The sequence below is a fragment of the Bos indicus genome, chromosome 17 (assembly GCF_029378745.1).
Source record: "Bos indicus isolate NIAB-ARS_2022 breed Sahiwal x Tharparkar chromosome 17, NIAB-ARS_B.indTharparkar_mat_pri_1.0, whole genome shotgun sequence".
Taxonomy (NCBI): Eukaryota; Metazoa; Chordata; class Mammalia; order Artiodactyla; family Bovidae; genus Bos; species Bos indicus.
The window spans coordinates 58,668,369-58,692,841 of NC_091776.1; the positions used below are offsets into that span (position 1 = coordinate 58,668,369).

Below are 24,473 nucleotides of genomic sequence, written 5' to 3' on the forward strand. Positions count from 1 at the left end.
TACACACATATATATAGTTTTGGGTTTTGGAACTTTTTATGAATGAACTATATTCCTTTGCAACTTACCTTTTTATTTAATACTATGTTCCAACAATGTGCAATTATCATTTACTCTTGTACCACAGTTTATGCATTCTGTTGAAGATGGTCGTATTTGTAGTTAAAAAAATTACAGGTGGGGCTAATTCTCCCATTTTCCCTGCAACATACACTTCAACTTAACATTTAAAAAATATTAAAGTCATAGAATCAAAGTCTCAAAATATTTTCGAGTAAATATTTTGCTGCCAGGTAAATTTAGATATACCTCACTGTTATTTTTTTAAGCGGTTGTATCATGTTTCACAGGATTGGATGTACAGTTTATTTAACCATCAACTGTGAGAAATATTACAGTTCAGTTTTTCGGTAACAAGTAGTTATGCATTTTTGATAGTTAAAACCATAAATTCTCCAGAAAGATGTGTCAGTTTATATTTCCTTGGGCAATAATGTAAATGCCCAATTCCTCTATCCTCACCTATTGTGAAACTTATTTAAATTTTTATACTCTGAGCAGAAAATATCTCAGTATTTAAATTTGCAGTTTCTTTATTTCTAATGAGATTATGAGAATGCTTTTATACAAACGGGTATACATATTTTGTGAATTTTCTTATTTTTCAAAAGCATTTAATCTCTAGAAAGCCTTCTGTTTTCTTTTTCTATTTAAAATTTCCAACCATTCACTAACAGGCATCTTTATTTCAGGTTAGATCTTCACATGTTGCACACATTCTCATGTCAGAGCTTTTGCTCTAAAAGTGCTTACTGAATGCCTGGAATTGCTTAACTTCTTGCCAGCTACATAAATTTTCTCATCAAGATGCTGATGAGATAGATACTACTGTTCCCATTTTTCAGATAAGAAAACTGAAGCGAGATTCTAGTGACTTGCCTTAGGTCACACAGCCAGCCAGTCATGAGCTGAGTCACTGACTTAAAAGCCTGAGCACTTAACCTGGTGCGTTGTATTGTGTGCTCCTTTCTTTTCTTGTCTAAATCCTTTTAGAGTTTTTGTGAAGCTCTTCCTAGCTATTCCAGACATTATTGGTCTCTTTCTTTCCTGAGCCTTTTAAATATTAACAGTGTAGACCATATAATTTAGCATAAGCATGAAGGTAGAAGTCACTGGAGCATATAGATTTGCCTGAGATTAATGGAGTGATAACACAGTTTACATTTTTAAAAAGTTTCATCAGAGATTAATGGAGTAATAACGCAGCTTAAAATTTCTTCCCACAGATAGACAGGTTTTTTTTTTTTTCTCCTAGACTACTTTATTCCAAATAGAGAAATCAGTTGAAAAATTAGGGTGGTTTATTGTTTTGGTCAATGACTGGGCAAGATAAAAACCTAGGTAACTGTATAGTCTCAAAAAAACTCATCATCTCACGAAAAATTTTTTTGAAAATGAAAAACCAGTTGCAGAAATGCTCATCAGAAACGATTTATTATAGTAACATAATCATGTGCTTATTTCAAAATAAAAATAGCTTAAACAAGGTAGAAGTTTCCTTTTTTGCATACATGCAACCAGGAGGCAGCATTAGAACTGGCTTGGTTACTTTTCTCAGTCATCAAGGGACCCAGGCTCGTCCTTTCTTGTTTATTCCATCATCTCTAGTTTATCACAAGTAGCATATTGTCCAAGATGGCTTCTCAAACTCTAATCATCCTGGTGACATTCTAGATAGGAAGGAGAAGGAACTGTAGGAGGGCCACACCCCTCCTTTTAAAGGAAACTTCTAGGAAGTTCTTTATAACGCATCTGGCCATACTTAACCTCAGGGAGGCTGGGAAATGTAGTTCTTCAAGTGAGCACATTGTTTTCCCCAGCACTGGAGTGTGTTTCTGTGGAGGAAGGAGCCATTCATGCTTGGGTAGGGAGCTAACAATCTCTGATATACAGAGAAAGTAATGTAAATTTTTTATTTATAGTCTTATTGCAGTTGGATAAGAAATCATCCCAATGTCACTAATGAACTTCATTAAATAGTTCCCAGGTATTTCATAAGAGTTCTCTTTTAGTTAAGTTTAATAAATATAAATCATTAATCAGTGTCCTGATATAGTTAGGCATGAAAATAACTATATGAAAATGTTAATAATAATAATTGAAAATAATAACTATTGTTATAAAATAATATTTTTTGAAAATATTGTATACTTTGTAAAAGATTCATTTATATTGGAGATACACAATATGGTTACTTTGGCTATATTAAAAATAGATTTTTTTCCTTTGAGAAATTTTTTAAAGTAGGTTCTTTAATTTAATACATTTTTTATTATCTTTATTGAGGTATAGTTTACATACAGTAAAATATTACCCATCTTAAGCAGTACGGATTTATGAGTTTTGATGAATGTGTAGTCAGTGAAACTATCCCCCACCTCCAGGCAACCACTGATCTTCTGTTACTGTAGACTCATTTTGCCTTTTCTAGGATATTTTATGAATGGAATCACATAGTATATAGTCCCCTTTGTGTGGCTTCATATTGTTTAAGTAGATAATTCCTTTTTAGTGCTAAGTTGTAGTTCTGTGTAGTTCCGGTTCACTGCTAGTGTGTATTGATCGGAGAAGGCAGTGGCACCCCACTCCAGTACTCTTGCCTGGAAAATCCCATGGATGGAGGAGCCTGGTGGGCTGCAGTCCAGGGGGTCATGAAGAGTTGGACACGACTGAGCGACTTCACTTTGACTTTTCACTTTCATGCATTGGAGAAGGAAATGGCAACCCACTCCAGTGTCCTTGCCTGGAGAATCCCAGGGACGGGGGAGCCTGGTGGGCTGCCGTCTATGGGGTCGCACAGAGTCGGACACAAGTGAAGCGACTTAGCAGCAGCAGTATGTATTGATAGAATATAGTTAACTTTTGTATATTTATCCTGTGCATGCATGCTAAGTCGCTTCAGTCGTGTCCGACTCTTTGTGACCCTATGGACTGTAACCCGCCAGGCTTCTCTCTCTGTCCGTGGAGTTCTTCAAGCAAGACTACTGGAATGGGATGCCATGCCCTTCTCCAGGGGATCTTCCAGACCCAGGGATCGAACTGGCGTTTCTTATGTCTCCTGCATTGGCAGGCGGGTTCTTTGTCATTGAGCCACCTGGGAAGCCCAATATTTATCCCACACACTGTAAATTCCCTAAATTCAATTGCAGTTGAGCCTTTAACAATATGGAGGTTATAGGAAGCAACCATCCCCATAGTTGAAAATCTGAATATAATTTATAGTCAGTTATAACATACCCATGGTTCCTCCATATCCCCAGTTCTGCATCCACAGATTTAGCTAACCATGAATCATGTAGTGCTGTAGTAGTAAAAAAATTCTGCATTTTAGCAGACTTGCACAGTTCAAACCTGTGTTTGTTGAAGGTCAACTGTATTAATTTTAGTAGCTCTTCTGAAGTCCCTTTATCTTTTTAAATGTAAATGATGCTGTTGTCTGTGAATAAAAATGATGTGTTACACCTTTCTAATCTGTATGCCTTTTCTTTTCCTTGCTTTATTTATTGCATTGATTGGGAGGGATCTATAGTTCAAAGTTGAATAGAAATGTATTAAGAATGTACATCAAGTTGCAAGAGTTTCCTTTAATTCTTGGTTTGCTTAATCTTTTTGCTATGAATTGGTGTTGAATTTTGTAAAATGTTTTCTCTGTTGGGTTGATCACAAGTTTTGTTAATATGGGGTATTTTATTGATGAGTTTTTGAACTAAACTTGACTGAAATTACATTGATGGATTTTCAAACTAATGCTACTAAGTTTAATACCCAAAATAAACTCCTGTATTATCATTTTTATATAATGTTAGAGTTGATTTGCCAATATTTTGTTACTGATTTTTAAATCTATGATCATGAAAGATATTGACATGTAGATTTCTTTTCTTGTAACATCTTTGGTCTTAGTAATGTTGGTCTCCTAAAAATGAATTGATAAGTAGTCCCTCTGTTTTTTTAAAGTTTGTGTAGAATTGGTGGTATTGCTTCCTTAGATGTTTGAATAGAATTTACCAGTGAAGCCATCTTGCCTTAGAGAACTCTTTTAGGGAAGATTTTAATTTATGAATTCCACTTCTTAATAAAGGGCTATGTAGGTCTGTGTGTGTGTGTTACTTTTGTAATTGTTGCAAAGAAGTCCATTTAAGTAGTTTTAACTATTGATATACTGTTGTTTATAGTAATTACATTATCTTTACAGTGTCATTACGATGTGGAGTAATTTCTCATCTTTCATTCCCGATAATGGTAATTTGTCTTTTTTTTACCTCTCTTGATTAACCTAGTGAGAAGTTTGTCAATCTTATTGATCTTTTAAAATAACCAGCTTTTCATTTTATTGGATTTGTCTCTTGTTAGTCTGTTTTATAATTCATTTATTTCTTTGCTTTATTATTTCCGTCAGTTTGCATTTTATTTAATTTATACCTTTTCTAACTTCCGGAGGAAGAAGCTTAGAGCAATTCTATACATTTCTTCCTTTCTGCTATGAATATATAATGCTACAGATTTCTCTTTGAGCACTGTTTTACTTGTAGCCCTCATATTTCAGTATATTTTGTTGTCATAATCAGTTCAAAATATTTTCTAGTTTCCCTTGTGTTTTTTTTTGGCAGGAGGTGTTCCTGTGCATTATTTAAAAGTTATTTGTGGGGTAGGGGAGCATTGAAGATACTTCGTTAATTTCTAATTTAATTCTGTTCAGAGATTTCAGCTTTTGAAAATACATTGATATTTATTTTATAGCCCAGCATATGGTTTCTTTTGGTGAATGTTCCATGTGCATTTGAAAAAAAAATGTGTAGTCTTTTGTTGAGTTATAATGTTTTATAAATGTCAGTTTGGTTATGTTGGTTGATAGTGTTCATGTTTTTCTATATCCTTATTGATTTTCTGTCTACTTGTTTTATCAGTTGCTGAGAGGAGGCCTGTTGAAGTCTCCAATTATAATTCTGGATTTGTCAATTTCTCCTTTTAGATATATATATCTGTATTGTGGTTCATATATTTTGAAGTTTTGTTATTAGATACCTGCACATTTGGGATTTATGTCTTCTTGAAGAATTGCCATTTTCTCATTATAAAATTTCTCTCGTCCTAGTAATAGTCCTTTTGGAGTCAACTTTGGTATTAATGTAGTCACTTGGTTTTCTTAGAAGTTATGCTTGCCTGATACACCTTTTTATGTCATTTCACTCTTTAAGTGCTTTTCTTGTGAGCAGTATATAGTTGGGCCTTTAAATATTTTATCCACTCTGAGAATTGGTGTCTTTTAATTGTATAATTATATTGATATGATTGGGTTTAAATCAGCTATTTTGGCTTTTTTCTTGTCTGTTGCACCCATTTTCTTTCTTTTTTTGTCTTTTTCTCCTTGTTTTGGGGTTATTTTCTTGGAGAAGGAAATGGCAACCCACTCCAGTATTCTTGCCTGAAGAATCCCATGGACGGAGGAGCCCTGGGGGGCTACAGTCCACGGGGTCGCAAAGAGTTGGACACAACTGTACAACTTCACTTTCACTTTTGGGTTATTTTGAGTACTTTTTTTTTTTTTGGGAATGAGTCCATATTGTCTTCATTATTAGATATGCTTCTTTAGTTTTTAAGAACTGGTTAAGGGTTTATAATGTGCATCTTTAGCTTATTACTGTTTGCCTCTAAATAGTGCATTTTTTTCATTTATGTTAATGGAACAATGTATATCCACTTTCTCCTTCTGGCCTTTGTTCTGTTGTTTTAAATTTTTTTTCTATATCCAGTATCCAGTCCATGATCCATTATTTTTGCAATAACAGTTAATTAGCTTTTCAGGAAATTTCAAAATGAGAATACATGATTTATATTTATATATTGACTGTTTCTGGTGCTTGTTATTCTTTTGTGTAGATCTAGGTTTCCATCTGATAAATTTTCCTTGTAATAGAAGAACTTTTTAAAAAGCATTTATTGTAGTTAACATTTATTAAAGTACAAGTCCATTGGTTTCTGTTGATCTAAAAAAAAAATAAGTATTTTACCTTCATTTTTGAAAGATTTGTGCTTGATCTAGAGTTATAGGAGTGGAGATTTTTTTTCTTTCAGCTTGTTCAGTTGTTGGTTTTTTTTGTTTGTTTGTTTGCTTTTTAACAGTGTCGCATATGGGATCCCAGTTAACCAACCAGGGATTGAACCCATGGGAAGAGCAGATTCTTAAGTACTGGACTACTGGGGAAGTCCCAAGTTCCATTATTTTCTGCTTGCATATTTTCTTTTGAGCAATCTGTTGTAAATATTGTTTGCTTCTACTTATGTAATGTGTTTCTTTTTTCCCCTCTTGACAGCTTTTAAGATTTTTCTTTTTGGGGCTTCCCAGGTGGCACTAGTGGTAAAGAACCTGCCTGTCATTGCAGAAGATTTTCCTTTTTATCTCAGGTTTTCAGATGTTTGATTGTATATATTTTGATTTTCTTTTTTCTTTTGGTTTATATTGCTCTGAGTTCACTGAACTCCCTGGTTGCCTGGCACCTGTTGAATTTTGTTTAAATGTGCAACTTGGTATTTAGGAACAGCCTTGGAAGAGACCCTGTCAGATCTCTGGAGCTCTTTTTCTGTATAAACTCTGTCTTTTCTGGTGATCTACTTTAATATATTCTAGTTACCGTAGACTCTATAGGACCTGCTTCATTGGTTTTCTTTACCTCAGAGATTCTACCTTTGTGTTGTCTGCCGTCCAGTATCTGAAACCAGTTTCCTTTTTTTTTTTTTTTTGGTCTGGTTTTTTGATTGTTTATGGTGGGAGGATAATTCTGGTGCTTCTTATTTTATATTTTAAGTGTCATATTTGCCTGTGTATATTATCCTAGTTTAGGGATGAGCAGACTTTTCCTTAGAGAACCAGAGAGTTCATTACTTCAGGTTAAACAGCATGGTTGTATTGTGGAACCAGCCATAGACAATACGTGGTGTGGTTGTGTACTAATAAAACTTAATTTACAAAATAAGTGGCCTACCTGCAGGCCCTAGTTTGCTACCCCCTGAGCTACTTGACTGAGATACAAATGATATTAGAGTTACGAAGTCGTATGCTTGAAAGGGAGGAGATACGTATTTCATGTTTGAAAGGAACCTTATAAATCACACTGTTTAACCAGCTCTTTGATGTTTGAAGCCACGTCTAGCATTGACCAGCTTCTCGCTAACCCCCCATACCTATGATTCTCAGGGATGCCAGTCAGGGCTGTTTTCTTCAGTGAGCTCTCATTGTTGTTTTAGTTTTTTCCATTTGATTGTCTGCTACTACTTGGGTCAGTTCTGAGCAAATTGATTTCATCTTTCCTATGTCAGTCTTCTTTGTGATTAAATTTGAAGATTTTTCAAATTTCTTCAGCCTCTTAACTTCATTCAACTTAATTCAGCTGTGGGTTTATTTTCTTTCTGCTATTTATTCGATTGAAAGAATTGGAACATGAGGCCATATAACCTCTAGCCATATGACATGTTTAGATTTCCTCATCCTAATCTGTTAATTTGTTGCACCTTATCTAGATTTTTCTCAAACTAAGGAGCTAGGAGTTGAAAGCAGGATTGACTAGTGACTCTTAAAATCTGTTATATAGGATCTAGATACTATACATTTATCAGTGTAGCTTAGGATGGCAGTAACTTTTAAAATAAGTTACTTCACATTGTTTGTGTTTAGGTCATTGTCAAATAAAACACCCCTTTCCACTCATGCTACACTCCATTTTTAAAATCTTTATATTTTTGAATTAGTGTTGGTAAACTGAGGGCTGGGAAGAAAGTTACAGTTGAGGGAAAAAGTTATTATGAGTCAGCAAAGGTATGTATGTGTGACATACAACTTATTGTATGGAAGGAGTTACCGTACTGCGTTTCTCACAACATGAAAATACCATGTTGGATGAGAGTCAGATGAGAGGCCCAGTGCCCTGTTGTGCTCCTTGCCTCTGTGGAGGTGATCCCTGGCAAACCTCTCGTCTGGGAGCAGGAAGAGTTTGAGCGGAGCTAGATGGGAGGGAGCATGCAGCTGGAAGCATGTCTCTGCCCACCTAGAGTTTTAATAGTCTAAAAATGGAGAGAAGAAACAGATAACAACAGTTATCTTAACCCCCAGTAAAATAAGTTTCTGGCTTTGCAACACAATTCATGGGATATTAAGTTGTTCTGAAGCTTAAGAATTTGCCTAAAATCAGTCTGTAAAAATGTATAAGTGAGTTCTCAAAATTAGTTTTAACTTTTTGTATGTATTAAATATTTTGCTACATTTTGATTAGTGTTTTTTAAAATTTTAGAACAGAATTGTACTCTGACATAGTTAAAGAATCAAATAGTTCTAAAAGGTTTTTATTGTTCTTTTAACTGCATTACACTGCTTGTGAGGTCTTAGTGTCCCAACCAGGATTTGAACCCAGGCCTGACAGTGATAACAGTCAGTCCTAACCACTGGATCTCCAGGGAATTCCTAGGTTTAGTGAATAGCATTCCCTTACTCCTGGCCCCTATTTTACCCTCTCCAGAGACATACGTGTTTATCTACTTTTGTTCATTATCTTAATTTTTAAATGTTTCTAAATACAGTTTATAATTACTTTCAGATTTTAAAATTCTGAACCTTCCACTGTTGAAAATCAAGATTTAGCTTATTCTGTCTCCCGCCTACTAAGCAAATATGCCTTTTCCATCCTTCCATTTCACCAAAATAGCTGTATTGTAATTTTGGTTAGCTCAGTATTCAGTGTTAACATTCACTTGATTATGTTAATATATGGCAGAGCCATCGAGTAAACTCTGATTACTTTTTCTTTTCTGTGTAACTTGAAGATGGTAATTATCTGGATTTTGTTTGCTTGCTTTTGGACTGTTTACTTTTTTATGTATTTTTTACTAATTCATCACCAAACCTTTTGCCTAATATTTGAATCTCCATTTAAAAGACTTTCAAATATCCGGTGTTCTGGCAGTTCCAGATTTGTGACAGGGTCTTCCCTGGAGCCATCTGACCTCTTATAATCTGGATTGGTTGCCCTCTAACTGGTGCACAGTTCACAACCTGGGATCATCTGATTATTTCCTGTAATCTTAGGGCTTCGTTTGCTCCCTCCCATGTTGAATCTATTTCCTAAATCTCATGGCTACTTACGGTTTATTCCCTCCTTTTCATGGAGTATGCCTCCAGTAGCTTCCTAAGAAAGGGTGCCTTTTATTTTTTTAAAAAACACATTGCATATTCTAAAATGTATTCTGCTTTTACACTTCATAGATAATTTAGATCGGCATAGATGTTTAGTTTGGAATACTTTTTCTTTAGAATTTTGGAGATACTACACCATTGCCTTTTTGCTTCTAGTATTACTGTTGAGAAGTCAGAAATCCTTCTGATTCCTGACCCCGTTTTACTATATGGGAGCTTTGAGGCGCTTGTCTTTGTCTGCATTGTGTTGAAAGTTTACAGTAATATGGTTTCTGTGAGTCCCTTTCAATCTGGAAATTTGCATTTTTGTCCCCACCCTTACCTCTTCACCCCTCAAAATTTTCTTGAATCATTTTATTGGTCATTTCCTCTTTCGTTTTCTGTGTTTTCCCTTTCTGAAAGCTCTTTTATTTGGTTTTGAACATCCTGGGCTGATCCTTTAGTTTTATCTCCCCCCACCCTCCTATTTTTATTTATTTATTTTTATTTGCTTTACTTTCTGGGAGAAACTTTATCTTCCAGCCCTTTTCTGGATGTTTTATCGTTTCTGGCATCATTGTTTTAAAATTTCTAAGAGCCCTTTTAGTTGTTTGATAATTATATGCATAGGTTAAATGATATGCATAGGTTAAATGCAAATTATGCACCATTTATTTAAACTACTTGAGCATCCACAGATTTTGATAATTTGTGGAGTGTCCTGGAACCAATCCCCCATGGATACTCAGGGACGACTGTACCTGTGTTTATCGTTCTGTGTAAACTGGGTTGTAGCTTTGCTTTCACCACAGCCCAGATTCAGTTTTCTTAGGTACTATAAGGCTCCTGACCTCTTGAGCGTTGGCTACTTACCTTTAAAAATCTGGATGCTCTCATCTCTGCTACCTACTGTTGTGATTTTCTGATTTAAGGGAACAAAACAAAGAAACAAACTTCTTTACTGGGTTTTTTGAGGGATTTAAGAGCGAGCAAAAGCAGATGTGTGTATTTGTTCTGCCATCTTTACCTGGAGCTGATTAGTTATGTTTTAACAGACGTTTTCTGTTATCCTAACTTTTTTCTTTCCTTTGACTCGTTGAGAGGTGACTTAATATGTTTGTTAGCTATATTTTTCTGATCTGCTAGCGTAGTAACCCTATCACAGGAGGAAGTGGTGTGAGGCAGACTTGAAATTTCCTCATGTACTCACGTTAGTCCCAGATGATCACATCTGCCTTTTCTACAGATCATCCTAGAATCCTGCCAAGGATTGATATTAAGCTGCTTGTTCTGTAGTTTGAGAAATCTTTATTTCACCTATTTCTTGAAAATTCAAATGTCTCTAATGAGGGTCAGTTTCATTTACAAGTCACGTTTGTGAGTGGGATGTAATTAGCTTGGGTCAGAAGACATGAGCTCTTTATAGTATCTAGGTCAGCCGTATCACCTTGCCAAGGTGCCCTAAGATGGAGATTTCCTGATACCATTTAGCTAAATAGTTGAAAAACTAGTACTAGAGCCTTGGTCTCCTGACCTGCAGCCAGTGTTCTTTCCATAACATACCCGGGGTTCATTCTTCTCAAGTTACACTGCTTGCTTGCTAAGTCGCTTCACTTGTGTCCGACTCTGTGCGACCCCATAGACGGCAGCCCACCAGGCTCCCCCGTCCCTGGGATTCTCCAGGCAAGAACACTGGAGTGGGTTGCCATTTCCTTCTCCAATGCATGAAAGTGAAAAGTGAAAGTGAAGTCACTCAGTCGTGTTCAACCCTTAGCGACCCAGTGGACTGCAGCCTTCCAGGCTCCTCCGTCCATGGGATTTTCCAGGCAAGAGTACTGGAGTGGGGTGCCATTGCCTTCTCCGTCAAGTTACATTAGTTTTACTCTATTCCATGGCCTCTGAATACAGTTAACTTTGGAGAGCCACTTTGCAAGTATTGATGTATGTTGGTCACAAGGGATCTGATTGCAGTGGGTCAGTGCAAATAAGTGACCTCCAGTGGGAAAATTTATCAGCTCACTTCTTACATTAGTACCTAAAGATTAGGATGGTAAGATTCAATATAAATTTTCTTTAAATACATTCATGTCATAAGAAAATGCAGTTATCCTGATTCTGTTGCAATTTAGTTAGAACCATTCTGAATTGAGCTACTGTTTTGGCTGGGAGAGTCTCTTCTGGTTAAGTTCAATTCCCCAAGGACCTTGACTACCTTAGCAGCTGATACTAGCCATTGCTGAGAAAACTTCCCTCCAGTCTCTGTTACTATTAGAGTAGTTATTTTCTTGGTTTGTTATACATACCCTAAGAATTAGCTTGTGTGGTTATGGTCTTACAGTGGTAATGTGTACAGGAGTATGTAATTATCTGAGTGAAATTAATCTCTTCTGTTTATGGGATGGTGTAGTGAGCAGTCTTATACTAGTTTTCTTAATAACTCAGGAAGAGTGAAGAAAGATTCATGAACTTTCTTAAATTGGAATGTATGGCCATGAGGTCTTGTCATTGCTAACTTGAGTTGATGACAGTTTCTTTGTACTATTTTATAATCCTCTAGGGCTACTTGTTACCATTAGCCCTATGAAACATTATGGCAGAGTAGAAAGAATTCATGCTTTAAATTCAGTTATGTTTGGGATTTGCCAGTTGCTACCTGTGTGGTTATGGAAGAGTTATTTAATTTTTCTGACTTCTAATTTCTTTAGCTGTTGGCCAAGATTAGAGATTACATATGAAGGCCTCATATGTAGAAATTACATATGAAGCCTAGTATGGTGCCTCATATTAGAAATTCTATGTGAAGACCCTGCTGTGGTGCCTGGTATTAAGTAGGTGATGAATAAAAATATTTATATATTTATACTTTTGATTCTATATTTTTAAAACTATGTAATCTTAAGCTTAGGGAGTCCCTGGTGGCTCAGTGGTAAAGAATCCACCTGCCAACCCAGGAGATGCAGGTTTGATCCCTGGGTCGGGAAGATCCCCTGGAGAAGGAAATGGCAATCCACACCAGTACTCTTGCCTGGAGAATTCCAATGACAGAGGAGCCTGGTGGGCTACAGTCCATGGGGTCACAAGAGTTGGACACGACTGAGCAACTGAACAACAACAATCTTAAGTATAAATATGGATTGGTTATCTTTGACAGTGAGAAATAGTTTCATTTTGGGGACATTTTGCATCTAGAAATATTTTAAAGGATTGCCTCAAGAATATTGAGTCTTGGAGATATACATTTGTCAGAAATGGGGTCACCAGACCTTTGTGTGGAATTGATTTTTAACTATAAACATGATCATGGCATGTAAGGACATTTTAATAGTGTAATTGAATCTATATCCATGATAAAATTTTTTTTTCATGGACAAAGTGTTTCAATCATTTTTCCTCTTCAGTTCAGTCAGTTCAGTTCAGTCGCTCAGTCGTGTCCGACTCTTTGCGACCCCATGAATCGCAGCACGCCAGGCCTCCCTGTCCATCACTAATTCAAAATGTAAAGCTAAATCTTTGAACATTCATTTTATACTTAGATATATGTTAGGCTTTAATGGTGTTTCATTGTTACATTTTCCGTTGAAGATTGGTATAGTGATATTTAGCTTTAAGGTAAAGGGGTAAATTGTTTTTAAATGACTGGACATTTTTAGTACTTCTGGCTGAATTAGTTATAAAGAGATTAAGTTTGTAGCTTTGAAGTAATGTCACTTGCATTTGTATTATATCACTTGCTAGAAGAACTCCATAAAGATAGAGAGCAGGTGGCAGCGGCTTTCTTTTACCACTGAGACCATAGAAGCACTGATAGGAAGTTAGTGGAAGTGCTAGGATTAGGAAACCATTCTCCTGAATCAAAGCCAAGTATTTTTGTCTGCCGAGCCATATTGGATGTTACAGGTGAAAGTATTCTTGTGAGTAAATTGCGGTTCATAGATTTTCTTGGGAACTGACTCACCTGATGTTTAAATATCTGATATATTTAAATTTTCTAACCTTTTAAATACGTTTAGTGTAAACATTAGTGTTAGTCTGTCAGTTGTTTCTGACTCTTTGTGACCCGATGGACTGCTGAGTGGTTCGCATTCATTGGTATATTTTCATTCCCCCCCTTACCTCCCTCTCCCCTCACTTCCTCAGGATCCTTGGGCATAGAATGCTTGTTTACGTGATGAAAGAAAAGTTAGTCTTCTAGTGGGAAAGAATCTGTCTGCAGTGCAGGAGATGCAGGTTCAGTCACTGGGTTGGGAGGATCCCCTGGAAGAGGAAATGGCAACCCCCAAATCCCATGGACAGGGGAGCCTGGCTGGCTGCAGCCCATGGGGTCACAGAGTTGGACACAACTGAGTGATTGAACAAGTCTTCTACTTTTCTGATTTCAATTGCTCCCACATAGTCTTTTTATTTAATACCTTCTTTGATACATATTTAAAGCTTGATCTTTGGCTTTCTGATTAAAACATAAACAGATACATACATATTGCTTTTATTTGAAGAAACAAATCTATATGATAGAAAACACAGACAACTGAAGGGAAGCAGTACAACTATACTAGTAATGACAGCAGTATCATTTATGTTTTTGGCCCTGTGCCAGGCACTGTCCTAAGCACTGTCTGTGTATACTAACTCATTTGATCAGTTCTGAATACCATTATTCTCATTTTACTTGTAAGGGAACTGAGAGACCAAGATTAAATGATTTGCTGGATACTTCTGCCTCCAGCTAATAAGTACAGAGCTGGAAGTCAAACCCAGGAAAACTGGCTCAAATCAGATCAAATATATGATAATGATTTTCTCTAAGTGGAATGAGGACTACCAGTTAGTACAAGGACATACCATTTTATTAAACTGATAGGAGTTTTTAAAGATAGGCAGTTTGGGAGGAGGTTATTTGTGTTGATGAGACTACTGAAAAGCAATATGGTAGCATTCTTTTGTGAGTTTACCAAAGACTAAAATATTTGTAGTCTTTGGTAATTCTGCATCAAACAATCTCTCCTAAGGAAATAATTGAGGAAAATAATGTTCAAGGATGTTCTCCAGTTATAATAATTATAATAGTGAGAAAAATGAAGATTGTCCAGTTGTTATTGAATAAATTGTTTTCTCCAAGCAGTGAGTAGTATGAAAATATTATTTTTGAATGGTAATTAGTAATATAAAAAATATTTATAGTAAATGAAAAAGGATATGAAAACATGTAAACTTCAAAATGTTTAGGTACAGAAAAACAGGAAAGTATGCTGATAATTATTTCTCATATGATAATGGAAAGTAATTATTTCTTGTGTGATTAGTTTACTTTTTTGTTTGAACCTTTTCCTTGGCCAGGTATATTTAGTTGGAGGAAAAACCAAGTGGTCCAAAGAGAAAGCCTAAATGATGCCAAGACCAGGTTTTACTGAGAATTTTCATTAAAGATTAGATTTCCACATCTCATACTGTGAAAGGAAAAATTAGTGAATTTCAGACAGTTCTAGTTTGGGTGTTTGTATTTTTGGAATCATTTTCTTTTAGTGATGCTTTTTTGGGGATTGAAGAAAACTGATAATTTTTTCTTGGAGATGTTCTTTATAGTGATTGTTTTAGGACTTCAGCTTGTTTTAGTTATGCTAGTAGAAGGTAACAGTTACTTTTCTCACCTGTGGTTCTTGTTTTTCGAAAAGCAACTTGACAAAAATTACTAACTTGGTGGTTGGGAGTGGTGTGAGGAGGGGGAATATGAGTGAGTAAGGGTTAAATGCAAGGGATACATGGACTCTTTGGTACAGAATTATGTTATGAATAAGTTTTACTATCAGTTTTGAATGCATAGTTGTAGTTCCTAGTCAAGTAAGGAATTCAGCTTTTGTTTGTGTTGAAACATCCTTGAAACTTCGTTCTTTTTAAACTTAATACTTAAGAAATTTTAGAATACAAATTCACAAGACAGATCAAAGATAGAGGATCTGCTCTCAGCTGGTTTAAAGTTACTATGTTTCAAAATGTGTTTTAAAAACAAAAGACCAAACTGCACTAGGGAATTGTTATAGAAGGAAAGCTTTTCTGTGTGCCACACACTAAATAGCAGGAATAAATTGCCGATAACATTCCATTAGTTTATTAGCAGGTTATTTTGGCTTTCATAATGAAGTACTATGTTACTGCATTGTATTTCCCCAATTAAAAAAGATTTAAACTATAGTTTCTGGATGGGATGAAATTGAGGAAATTCTTTGAAAGAAATTATTTCAGTTCTACAGACTCTTGATTTCTAAATGTAATTTATGAGTTAAATAAGGAATAATAATATAGAAAGTTTTATGTATAGGGACTTTATAGTAAATAATAGATAAAAAACGGTTCAACAGGAAATGATTACTTTTTTGCTGTATTTTGATACATAATGTATTTAGAAATCTTGATAGGAAGAAATGAACTTTCTACCCCCTTAAAAAAAATCAAGGATTGACAGAAATTTGTAAATATTATTAGCAGATTTATTTTTCTGTATTGAAGCCTGTTTTTAGTGTTCTTTATGTGAAGAAAACAGTCAAAATTGTAATTTTCTTTTTCCAGGCTGAACTCACAGGAATCAAATGGCGTAGGTACAATTTTGGAGGGCACGGGGACTGTGGACCCATAATTTCAGCCCCAGCCCAAGATGATCCAATCCTGTTAAGTTTCATCCGCTGTCTCCAAGCCAACTTGCTGTGTGTATGGCGCCGTGATGTCAAACCAGATTGCAAAGAGTTATGGATATTCTGGTGGGGAGACGAACCCAATCTAGTGGGTGTAATACATCATGAACTACAGGGTAAGTTTTTTGTTTTTTCTTAAAAACTATCTGCATTATATATGTTTTGAATAGTGGTAAATTCTGAAAAGGTTATTAAGACTTGCTAAGAAGAAAAATCCAAGTATTTAATGGATTTGTGTCAAAGGAACCTCTTTACTCTCACCCCTTTTCTTTCCACCCCTGTTTTTTTTTCAGATTCTTTCCCATTCATACTGGGACTCAGTACCTTGAGAGCCACTCTATTAAAGTATAGTGTCCCCTGGGTGTTTGGGTTGGAATTGAGGCTAAGATCTACTGTATTAAAATGATAGTGAAATGTGAGTTATTAGAGCAAGTCAGTGAAATGAAAAGAATTTTTTTTTTCTTTTTGGACTCGTGCTGTTATAGTTTTTGCCAGCTGAGCTCTGGTGGAAAATTGTAGAGTGATAATAGAAACTTAGTGCAAGCCTTATTGGACAGAACTATGAGGTGTCATTGCATAGTATATTTAAAGAAAGATTTATGTAAAGAATCTACTCTGGTTTTGATGTAGCATGTTTTCCTGTGTTTTGTTCCTGCTTTTTATGTAAGTAGGTGATTCCAGGAATTATTTGCTCTAATGCTGCCTAATGTTTAACTTCAGATTACCTCTGATATCTGGAAATTTTGAATTAGTATAAGACTTTGATTTTTCTGAGCTATCGATACTTTTTGTATTTACCACCAATTTATAACCAGAGGAAATTTTATTGATATTCTTTGAATTTCTAGTAAAACTTTTTTACCTCTTTCCTTAAATGTTTTCGTCTAGTATGCTAAAGAATTTTTCTAAATCAGGGCTAATTCTGATTTTTAGTTCGGATAGGTCATTAACTCTTTTGGACTTAGTCTCCTAGAGCCAGCATTTATAACGTCTGCTGCTGCTGCTGCTAAGTCGCTTCAGTCATGTCCGACTCTGTGCGACCCCATAGATGGTAGCCCACCAGGCTCCCCCGTGCCTGGGATTCTCCAGCCAAGAACACTGGAGTGGATTGCCGTTTCCTTCTCCAATGCATGAAAGTGAAAAGTGAAAGTGAAGTCGCTCAGTCGTGTCCGACTCTTAGCGACCCCATGGACTGCAGCCCACCAGGCTCCTCCGTCCATGGAATTTTCCAGGCAAGAGTACTGGAGTGGGGTGCCATTGCCTTCTCCGTTATAATGGCTAAATTACTCTTATTAATTTGTGGTTGAAAAATTTTGGTTAGTGTTTGAATGTTTTGTTACTGCGTATATTTAATTTTTTTTTATAGGAAGGAGTAAAACTAATTTTAATGTATCTGAGGATCTATTTTAAAGCATCTAAATTTCCCTAAAGGATTTCCCGCCAACTTCTGCTTGACACCTTCCTGGCTTTTCTTTACAGCCACTTTTTTTTATCTGTGATATCTCCTGCCACAACAGCCAGAGGGCAGTAAACCACAGTGGACTAATTGAGCTGTTTACTTTATGGTCCATTTGTTCAGCTCAAACCTTTCTCCCATAGTTTTTTAGAGTATTTGGTTTATATATATATAAGAATCTATTCTGGGTAAGATTGCTTACCTAGCTGGTTAGTCAGCAAAATCTCAGAATTATGTACATCTCAAAGCTTATTACATGTAGTTTGCAGTGAACTCAGGTAAAATTAGTTTTAAACATCTGGTTTCCGTTTAATCAGAGTTTTTAAAATAAAATACCTCCTAAAAGATAGCATTTATATTTGTCCATTTAAGTATCAAAGCATATCTTTTTCTTCTTTCACAGTATTTTGCACACATGGTAGAGGAATATAACTTTTTTTTTTTTTTTCCATTTCTTTCCCCTTCATTTTCTGTGATTGTTTCTGACTCAGTCTCACTCTCTTTCTTTTTCCCTGTTGATCCTTTATGTTTTAACTTTTTGGTCTGGTCTTTACTGTTAGCAACACAAATAATCATTTTATAATGAAGATGAAACCAAGCCCAACTATTACTTAAGCTTATTTAGTTGATGTATAAAGTTATTTATCCATACCAAAAAGGCACATGGTCAGTGTTTTTAGAAATAACTTGCTAAGTTACTGTGTTATTTCTCATGAATTTTGTTACTGTGTTAACGAAAAGATGTAGCCTGTTTGAATATTTTATAGTTGCTATAGATTGCCTATGTACATTTGTTCATGTTTTAAGTGTTTTTTGTGGTACATATTTAAGATTAAATTCTTTTAGATCGTTTTATAAATTACAGAAATATTACACTTTAATTAGAAAGTTAGGAAAACAGAACTGCCAAAGGAAGAAAACAAAAAAACAAGAATCCCGAAGTCTAAAGCAGAGTTTTAATGTTTGGTGTTTCTGTGTATAAATGAAAGTGGTATCATACTGTTTTTTAACTCAGCCCTTTTCACTTAACGGTGTCTTATGAATGTTTTCGCCTGAGAATGATTGCGTTTTAATTTTCTTCCCTATTGAGTCTGAAAACAGTGTAAACTGTTTATTTTTTGGTATGTCACCAGGGAAGTATTAGCGTGATGAAACAATCATAACTTTGTTAAGTACATCTACTCTTTTTAACATGTTGAAAGTGTGAAAGTTATTAGATCAAGGCAAATGATCTTTTCTGTAGGTAAAAGTGGTTGCAAAGAGTAGTTTCACGTTTCAACTAATATTAGGAAATATATGAAACTTAATTAGAAAAACGAGTGACATAAAGACTGCTTTGTTTCAAGTGAGGGAGAATATGACATGTAGAGCAATCATGAAAAAAGGATACCAGGGGAGTATTGTAATGGCAGTCACACAGATTTAGGATACTTTCGATCTGTTTCATTCTCTAGTATGTGTAAGAATGATTCCATTTTGACTAAAGTAAATTTTGTCAGGGTCCTTTAATATTAAGATAATGGTACCATTATTTGTAGCATTCTTTATTTTTAAGGGACATTTTACTGTCCTTTAAAAAAATGCTTTTTAGTTATGCTATTAGGCATTTACCTTTGTTTTTACAGTTAAGCCCAAATAGCATTCTACTAAGAAATGTCACAAAGCATTGTATTTAAGTATATGCAGAAGGAGAACAATCCTGTAGGATACACATAGTTTTATATTACATTTTTTGTTCAATTGCTTAAAATACCTATGAAATAGTCTATGAGAAGACTAAGATACGTTTATAACTGGTCTCTGTCACTTGGATGAACACTTTTGGGCTCTTGTTCAGGGAGTTGTTGTTTATATTGTATAGCATAGTGGTTCAGAGGTTTGGGTTTGAATCCCTGCTTATTGACTTGCTTGCTCTGTATCTTTGGTTTAGTTATTTACCTTATTCGTGCTTCAGTTTCCTCACTCTAAACTGGGTTACAAGAATAAAAAATGTTTAAGTACTCAGAAAAGCACAGAGAGCAAGCTAATCTAGAATTGTGACTACTGCTGCTACTTCAGTACCAGCAATTAACTCAGACGTTAAAATGAAAACATTTTGGCAGTTGGTCTATGTGGTATAACATTCACTATTTGCTGATGTTTGTCAAATACTAGTTTTTTAAAGTATACTTTTAGATTGAAGTAATCATTTTTGAGTTTGTTAATGTCGAATAACTGAGAATAATAAACTGAGAGCAGTGAAGATGTTCCTATTCATAGGAAATTTGTCTAGATAGAGTCTGTAAACAGAATTTCATAACAGACCTTAAATTATGTTGTAAAGAGGTCAGAACTTTAAGATTTGACTCTGTTGGATCCCTGTAATGTAGATTTGTAACTTTACTGCCTTTTCCACATAGAGGTATCAAAGGACACTGGCTGAATACTGAATATACAAGTATTTCCTTCCTTGTTTCCATCTCTAAGTACCTGTATCAGCAGGTCCAATTATAGGGTTTTGAAATCTCTACCCTTGATAAATTATAGTCTGAAAAGGATATAAGACAGGCACACAAATATGTATAATGCAGGGAACACTGTAAGTATATAAGAGAAATACAGTATATTGACTGCTTTCCACATTAGCAAACATTCAGTTCCAGGTGTGTGCTGTGCTGAGTCGCTCATTCGTGTCCAACTCTTTGCGACCTCATGGACTGTAGCCCGCCAGGCTCTTCTGTCCATGGGATTCTCCAGGCAAGAATACTGGAGTGGGTTGCCATGTCCTCCTCCAGGGGATCTTCCCAGCCGAGGGATTGAACCCAGCTATCCTGCATTGCAGGCGGATTCTTTACCGTCTGAGCCACCAGGGAAGCCCTCAATTCCAGGACTAATGCATAAATAAGTGTTCTATAAAGTTTTCACAAGAACACTGTAAGTCCTAGTGAGAAACCTTGGTTTCTGGTCTGTTTATTTAGTCTCTATTAGGCAAGAGCTGTGATCAGCCCTGGATGTGTAAAAATGAATCCTCATCTTTAAGGAGCTCACAGTCTTACTGGGGAAGCAGCTAAATGAGTCCATAATGATGATATAGTGGAGTAAGCTCCAAATGTTTAAGTTAGGGATCTCGCAGAAGTATCAGATGCGACTTCAGGGAAAGAGATAGGGAGATAGGGGTGAAGCCCAGAGGCTGTGAGGCTTGCGGTGTCTTACAGGATACATCTGTTACATAGGTTGCAATGGAATTTGCCCTAGTCAGAGAAAGTAGCCTCTGTAAATGGGCCTTCAGGCAGTGAATGAACTGTGGAAGAGGCAGGCTTGCCCAGAACGTGGGATATGAGTGAGATAGTTGGGGGAAACAAAAAGTGGGGAGGTGGGCCATAGTGTGGAGTTCACTGAAGCAAGGACTTAATCTGATAGATTTTGAGGAATTGTTACAGGTTTCTGATCAAGAAAGATAATTAGAAAGATTATATATAAGATATTGAATATGGGCAGGAAGACCATAATATTGTAATATTTTATTCTGAATTGAGTTATTAAATGTTTTTAGTTTAGGATACAGATTTAAATTGAAAAATACCAATGACTATGTACTAAACTTTATATTGATAGTTTTTGCCCGTTTTATTTTATTATAACTGGGCTGTTTTTGCTTGACTAAATTCTTTGCCACATTTTTCAGTTTGATTTTTAGAGAATAATATATTATGCTAAATTGACTTCTTATTTACCAAACAGAATCATTTTATAAACACAATTGTTTGGTTATTTCATTGCCTGTTAGTCAGTAATGGGAAAGACATGCAATCTTTGAGTCCCAAAATCATACAAAGAGCAAGCACAGACTTCTAGGGATTGGAGATGGCTTGACCCAAAGAACTCCTGGTCCAGAAGAAGTATCTTACACAGATTAGTTGTGTATGTGCTTAATAACGTTCATTGAATGAATGAATGAAAAACCTCTTAAATGATTCTAACATAGCATGGTTTATCCTTTCATAAGGTTGATTTATAATAAATACACTTGAAATTTTGAATTATTTGATGATGTGAGAAGATTGAAACCTAGTTAAGGCATTATTATTTCTGTTTTTGATTCTCAGTGAGGTGTAAATATCCAGTATAAAGATGCCCTCCTACTTTTGTAACTGTTAAGTTTGGGGCAAAACTTTGAGACTGTGATTGTTATTTTCCCCCATAACTTTTCACTCTGGCTTGAGGAAGAACCTGAACCTGTTTAAAGACAGAGTACTTCTTCAATCATCTGCTTTTACAAAAGCAGTTAAAAGTTCAAATGAAGATTGTTCTGAAGTCATGAGAAAGATGGGGGGCAGGCAGAGGAGAGAAGAAAGGATGAAAAACATTCAAGAGCTCGCAAAGGCAGATTATGTTGATCAAGCCAAACTCTGAAAATTAATAGCCACTTATTGCTTAGAATACTAAAAAGAGAAGTGTTGGCATTGAGTTTTCATAAAATCATAGACAATGAAGTATGTCTACACAGGAATGTATTACCATGTATGTGTATCTTAACAGTGTGAATTTTCAGTTGGGTTTTGGTGATTTCTGATTATCTTTGACTAAATGAAATGAATTTTAGTCAGCATTGTAAATGGATTTATTCTCAGTTGCAATGAAAAAGAATTGCTTTCTCTGAACGTAATGACACCTTTACATATAAAATTAATAGGAATGAAATTAGGTAAAACGTCATTTAGTTTGAATTTTTCTTCTAAAGAAATTTCTTCTGATCCCTGACTTTCCACTCTGCTTTTATATCTGTTTTGTCATTATTGATAGTTCATTTATGATTCATTAAAATTAATCTCTGGCTAGATTGAAAAAGCTTTTTTCACATTGTTTGCATTTATTTATTCTTCAAGTGTATAAATCTAATGTTTTTGAAAACAAGTGAATTATACCATTCTACAACATTCTAGATTTCTAATATTAATATTTTATGTATCAACATTTATATGGAGATTTCATTACATGGCATTAATAATTCTTGAGATTGTTAACACAGTGTATCTGAAAAGTAAATGTTACTTTAATTTTCATATTTGCTTTGTGGAGGATAATAGAAAAATACATTTATGTTTCAAAAGAAGCAAACACTTTGATGGAAAACATGAACCGAGTGGTAAATGGTAGCTAGTTCTGAGTAGTTATAAAGTATTCCTTGTTTTCACTGTGTTTTGTTTTGAAAGAATTAGCTTGCTAAAAAACTATAAAATAGTAATAGTTTTCATTGTATGATTATACAAGTGATTCTAGTGTGTAATTACTGAAAGATTTAATAGAAAATTATACATTTTATTTTTAAAAGAGAAAGTAAAATACTTATTAAGACTTTGGTAAGCAGTAAATTTATATTGTAAAATGATGGTTAAGATTTCAGAATTCTTTCATATGAAGAATAAGAAAAGATGTAATGGATTAGATAGAATTATTAAGCTAAATGTGCTTGAAATTGAGAGAATAAGCTGAAGTCTAATTTTTGAATGTAAATAAAATCGATGTGTTACCACAGGCAACTTACTGAACCATGTAATTAGTTTTTTCTATGAAAAATGAGACATTTATATAGAGATTGTAGTGAAATAGCATGTAAAGGACTTATGTTCTAATGATATGAAAATTAAACGGTAAGAAAAATTATACTTTAAAGATGGTTGCTTTAGGGAAAAGTTAAATCATTTGATTTGCAGGGTATGTGTGTGTGTGTGTAGATTTATGTTTTGGTAAGTATGTATAAGCATTATATATAAAATTACCTACTCTATAAAGTAAACCTGAATAAAACTCCCCAGTAATGAGGTGTTAAAGTCACCACCACAAGTAGGGTTGCAAATTAACCTAAAAGTAGGTAAACTTTCTCGGTGTATTCCAGCTTTTGTTTTTTTCTTTTTGCTTGATACGTAAGTAGTTTTAGTGATGAACACGGTTCAAAATCTTGTTCTATTTTAATAGAATACTTTTAAGATTTAAAATAGGTTCCTATGCATTAAAGTACTATAAAGATTTCTTTGTCCAGTAAAGCAATTTCTTTATCTCTTGTTCAGAGAGATTGATCTAAGAAATTAAAATGTGCTAAATTGGAGAAAAAGTTAATTTAAAGGCCTAATTAATTCAAGAAAAAATACGTATTTGGAGATTAAAATTGAGTGATGTAGATATAAAATTACACATTAGAGAACAAAACACTTCTTGCTACACACTTTACAAGAAAATCCTTTGCTGACATATTCAGTCAGTCTTACTGTTTGAAGTGTTTTGTATAGAAGATAAAATTAGAAGTCTCTAAAATAAAACTAGGTTTTTTAAAGGAAGGAAGAAAGTGGGGCTGAATCTTGGTGGTTCATCATTGAGAGGACTCCTTGAGTGTCCTGTCCATTCATACATTTGAGTTAGCACACCCATAGGGAAATGGATGCTTATAAAAGTCCATGACCTAGTCATATCACTAGTTGTAATGGAACTCAGATCCATACTTTATGCCTTAATTAAAACCATTATTGTCTCTAAAGCTCTATATAACATAAACTGTGTGATTTACTCATAGAGTAATTCAGTTCTACCATATCATTTAAAATAAACTATTAGAGTTCTATTATCTATGTATCTAATAAAATCTATTTTCTGAACTTACAGATAGAGCACTGACTTGCTTAATTCTGGACATAGGGCTTATGTTTTTTTGACTTTATTTATTTATTAGTATTTTTAAAAATTAAATTGAATTTGTATCTTATATTGGAATATAGTTAATTTGCAGTGTTTCAGATGAACAGCAAAATGATTCAGTTAGGAGCTAGAATTTTTTGTTCTGTATAAAAAATGTTTTAATGGCAGAAATAACACATAGTATATGCTTCTTTCCTCCCTCCTCCCAAAAGATCTCAAAGGTTTAGAAATGTTTTAAGCACTAGAGAATTATGAAATTGGATTCTGTTGCTTTAAATATTTCATGCCTAAAATTGTCCTGATGCTACCTGAGGAGTTTTTCATTGAATATCATTATGGCTAGTAAGTGTTCAGTAATTCTCTTTACTGCTTCATCTGTGTACATATTTCTGTACAATTTCCCACAAGTACTGGGCCACATAACCTATTTCTTATAAACCCA

At 34.8% G+C, this 24,473-nt stretch overlaps 1 protein-coding gene across 3 annotated transcripts in view; it reads left to right on the top strand.

Annotated features, from left to right (window-relative positions):
• The window catches only part of MED13L (mediator complex subunit 13L), a 283,072-nt gene that overhangs the window by 16,080 nt on the left and 242,519 nt on the right, over positions 1 to 24,473 (top strand). For 2 of the 3 annotated variants that reach the window (XM_019977211.2, XM_019977210.2), the window contains exon 2: positions 15,785 to 16,022. In XM_019977211.2, coding sequence (XP_019832770.2) covers positions 15,785 to 16,022 — 238 coding nt within the window. Of the gene's footprint in view, positions 1 to 15,784; positions 16,023 to 24,473 lie in introns of those variants that run through there. The other variant, XM_070769611.1, reaches the window with a different exon arrangement.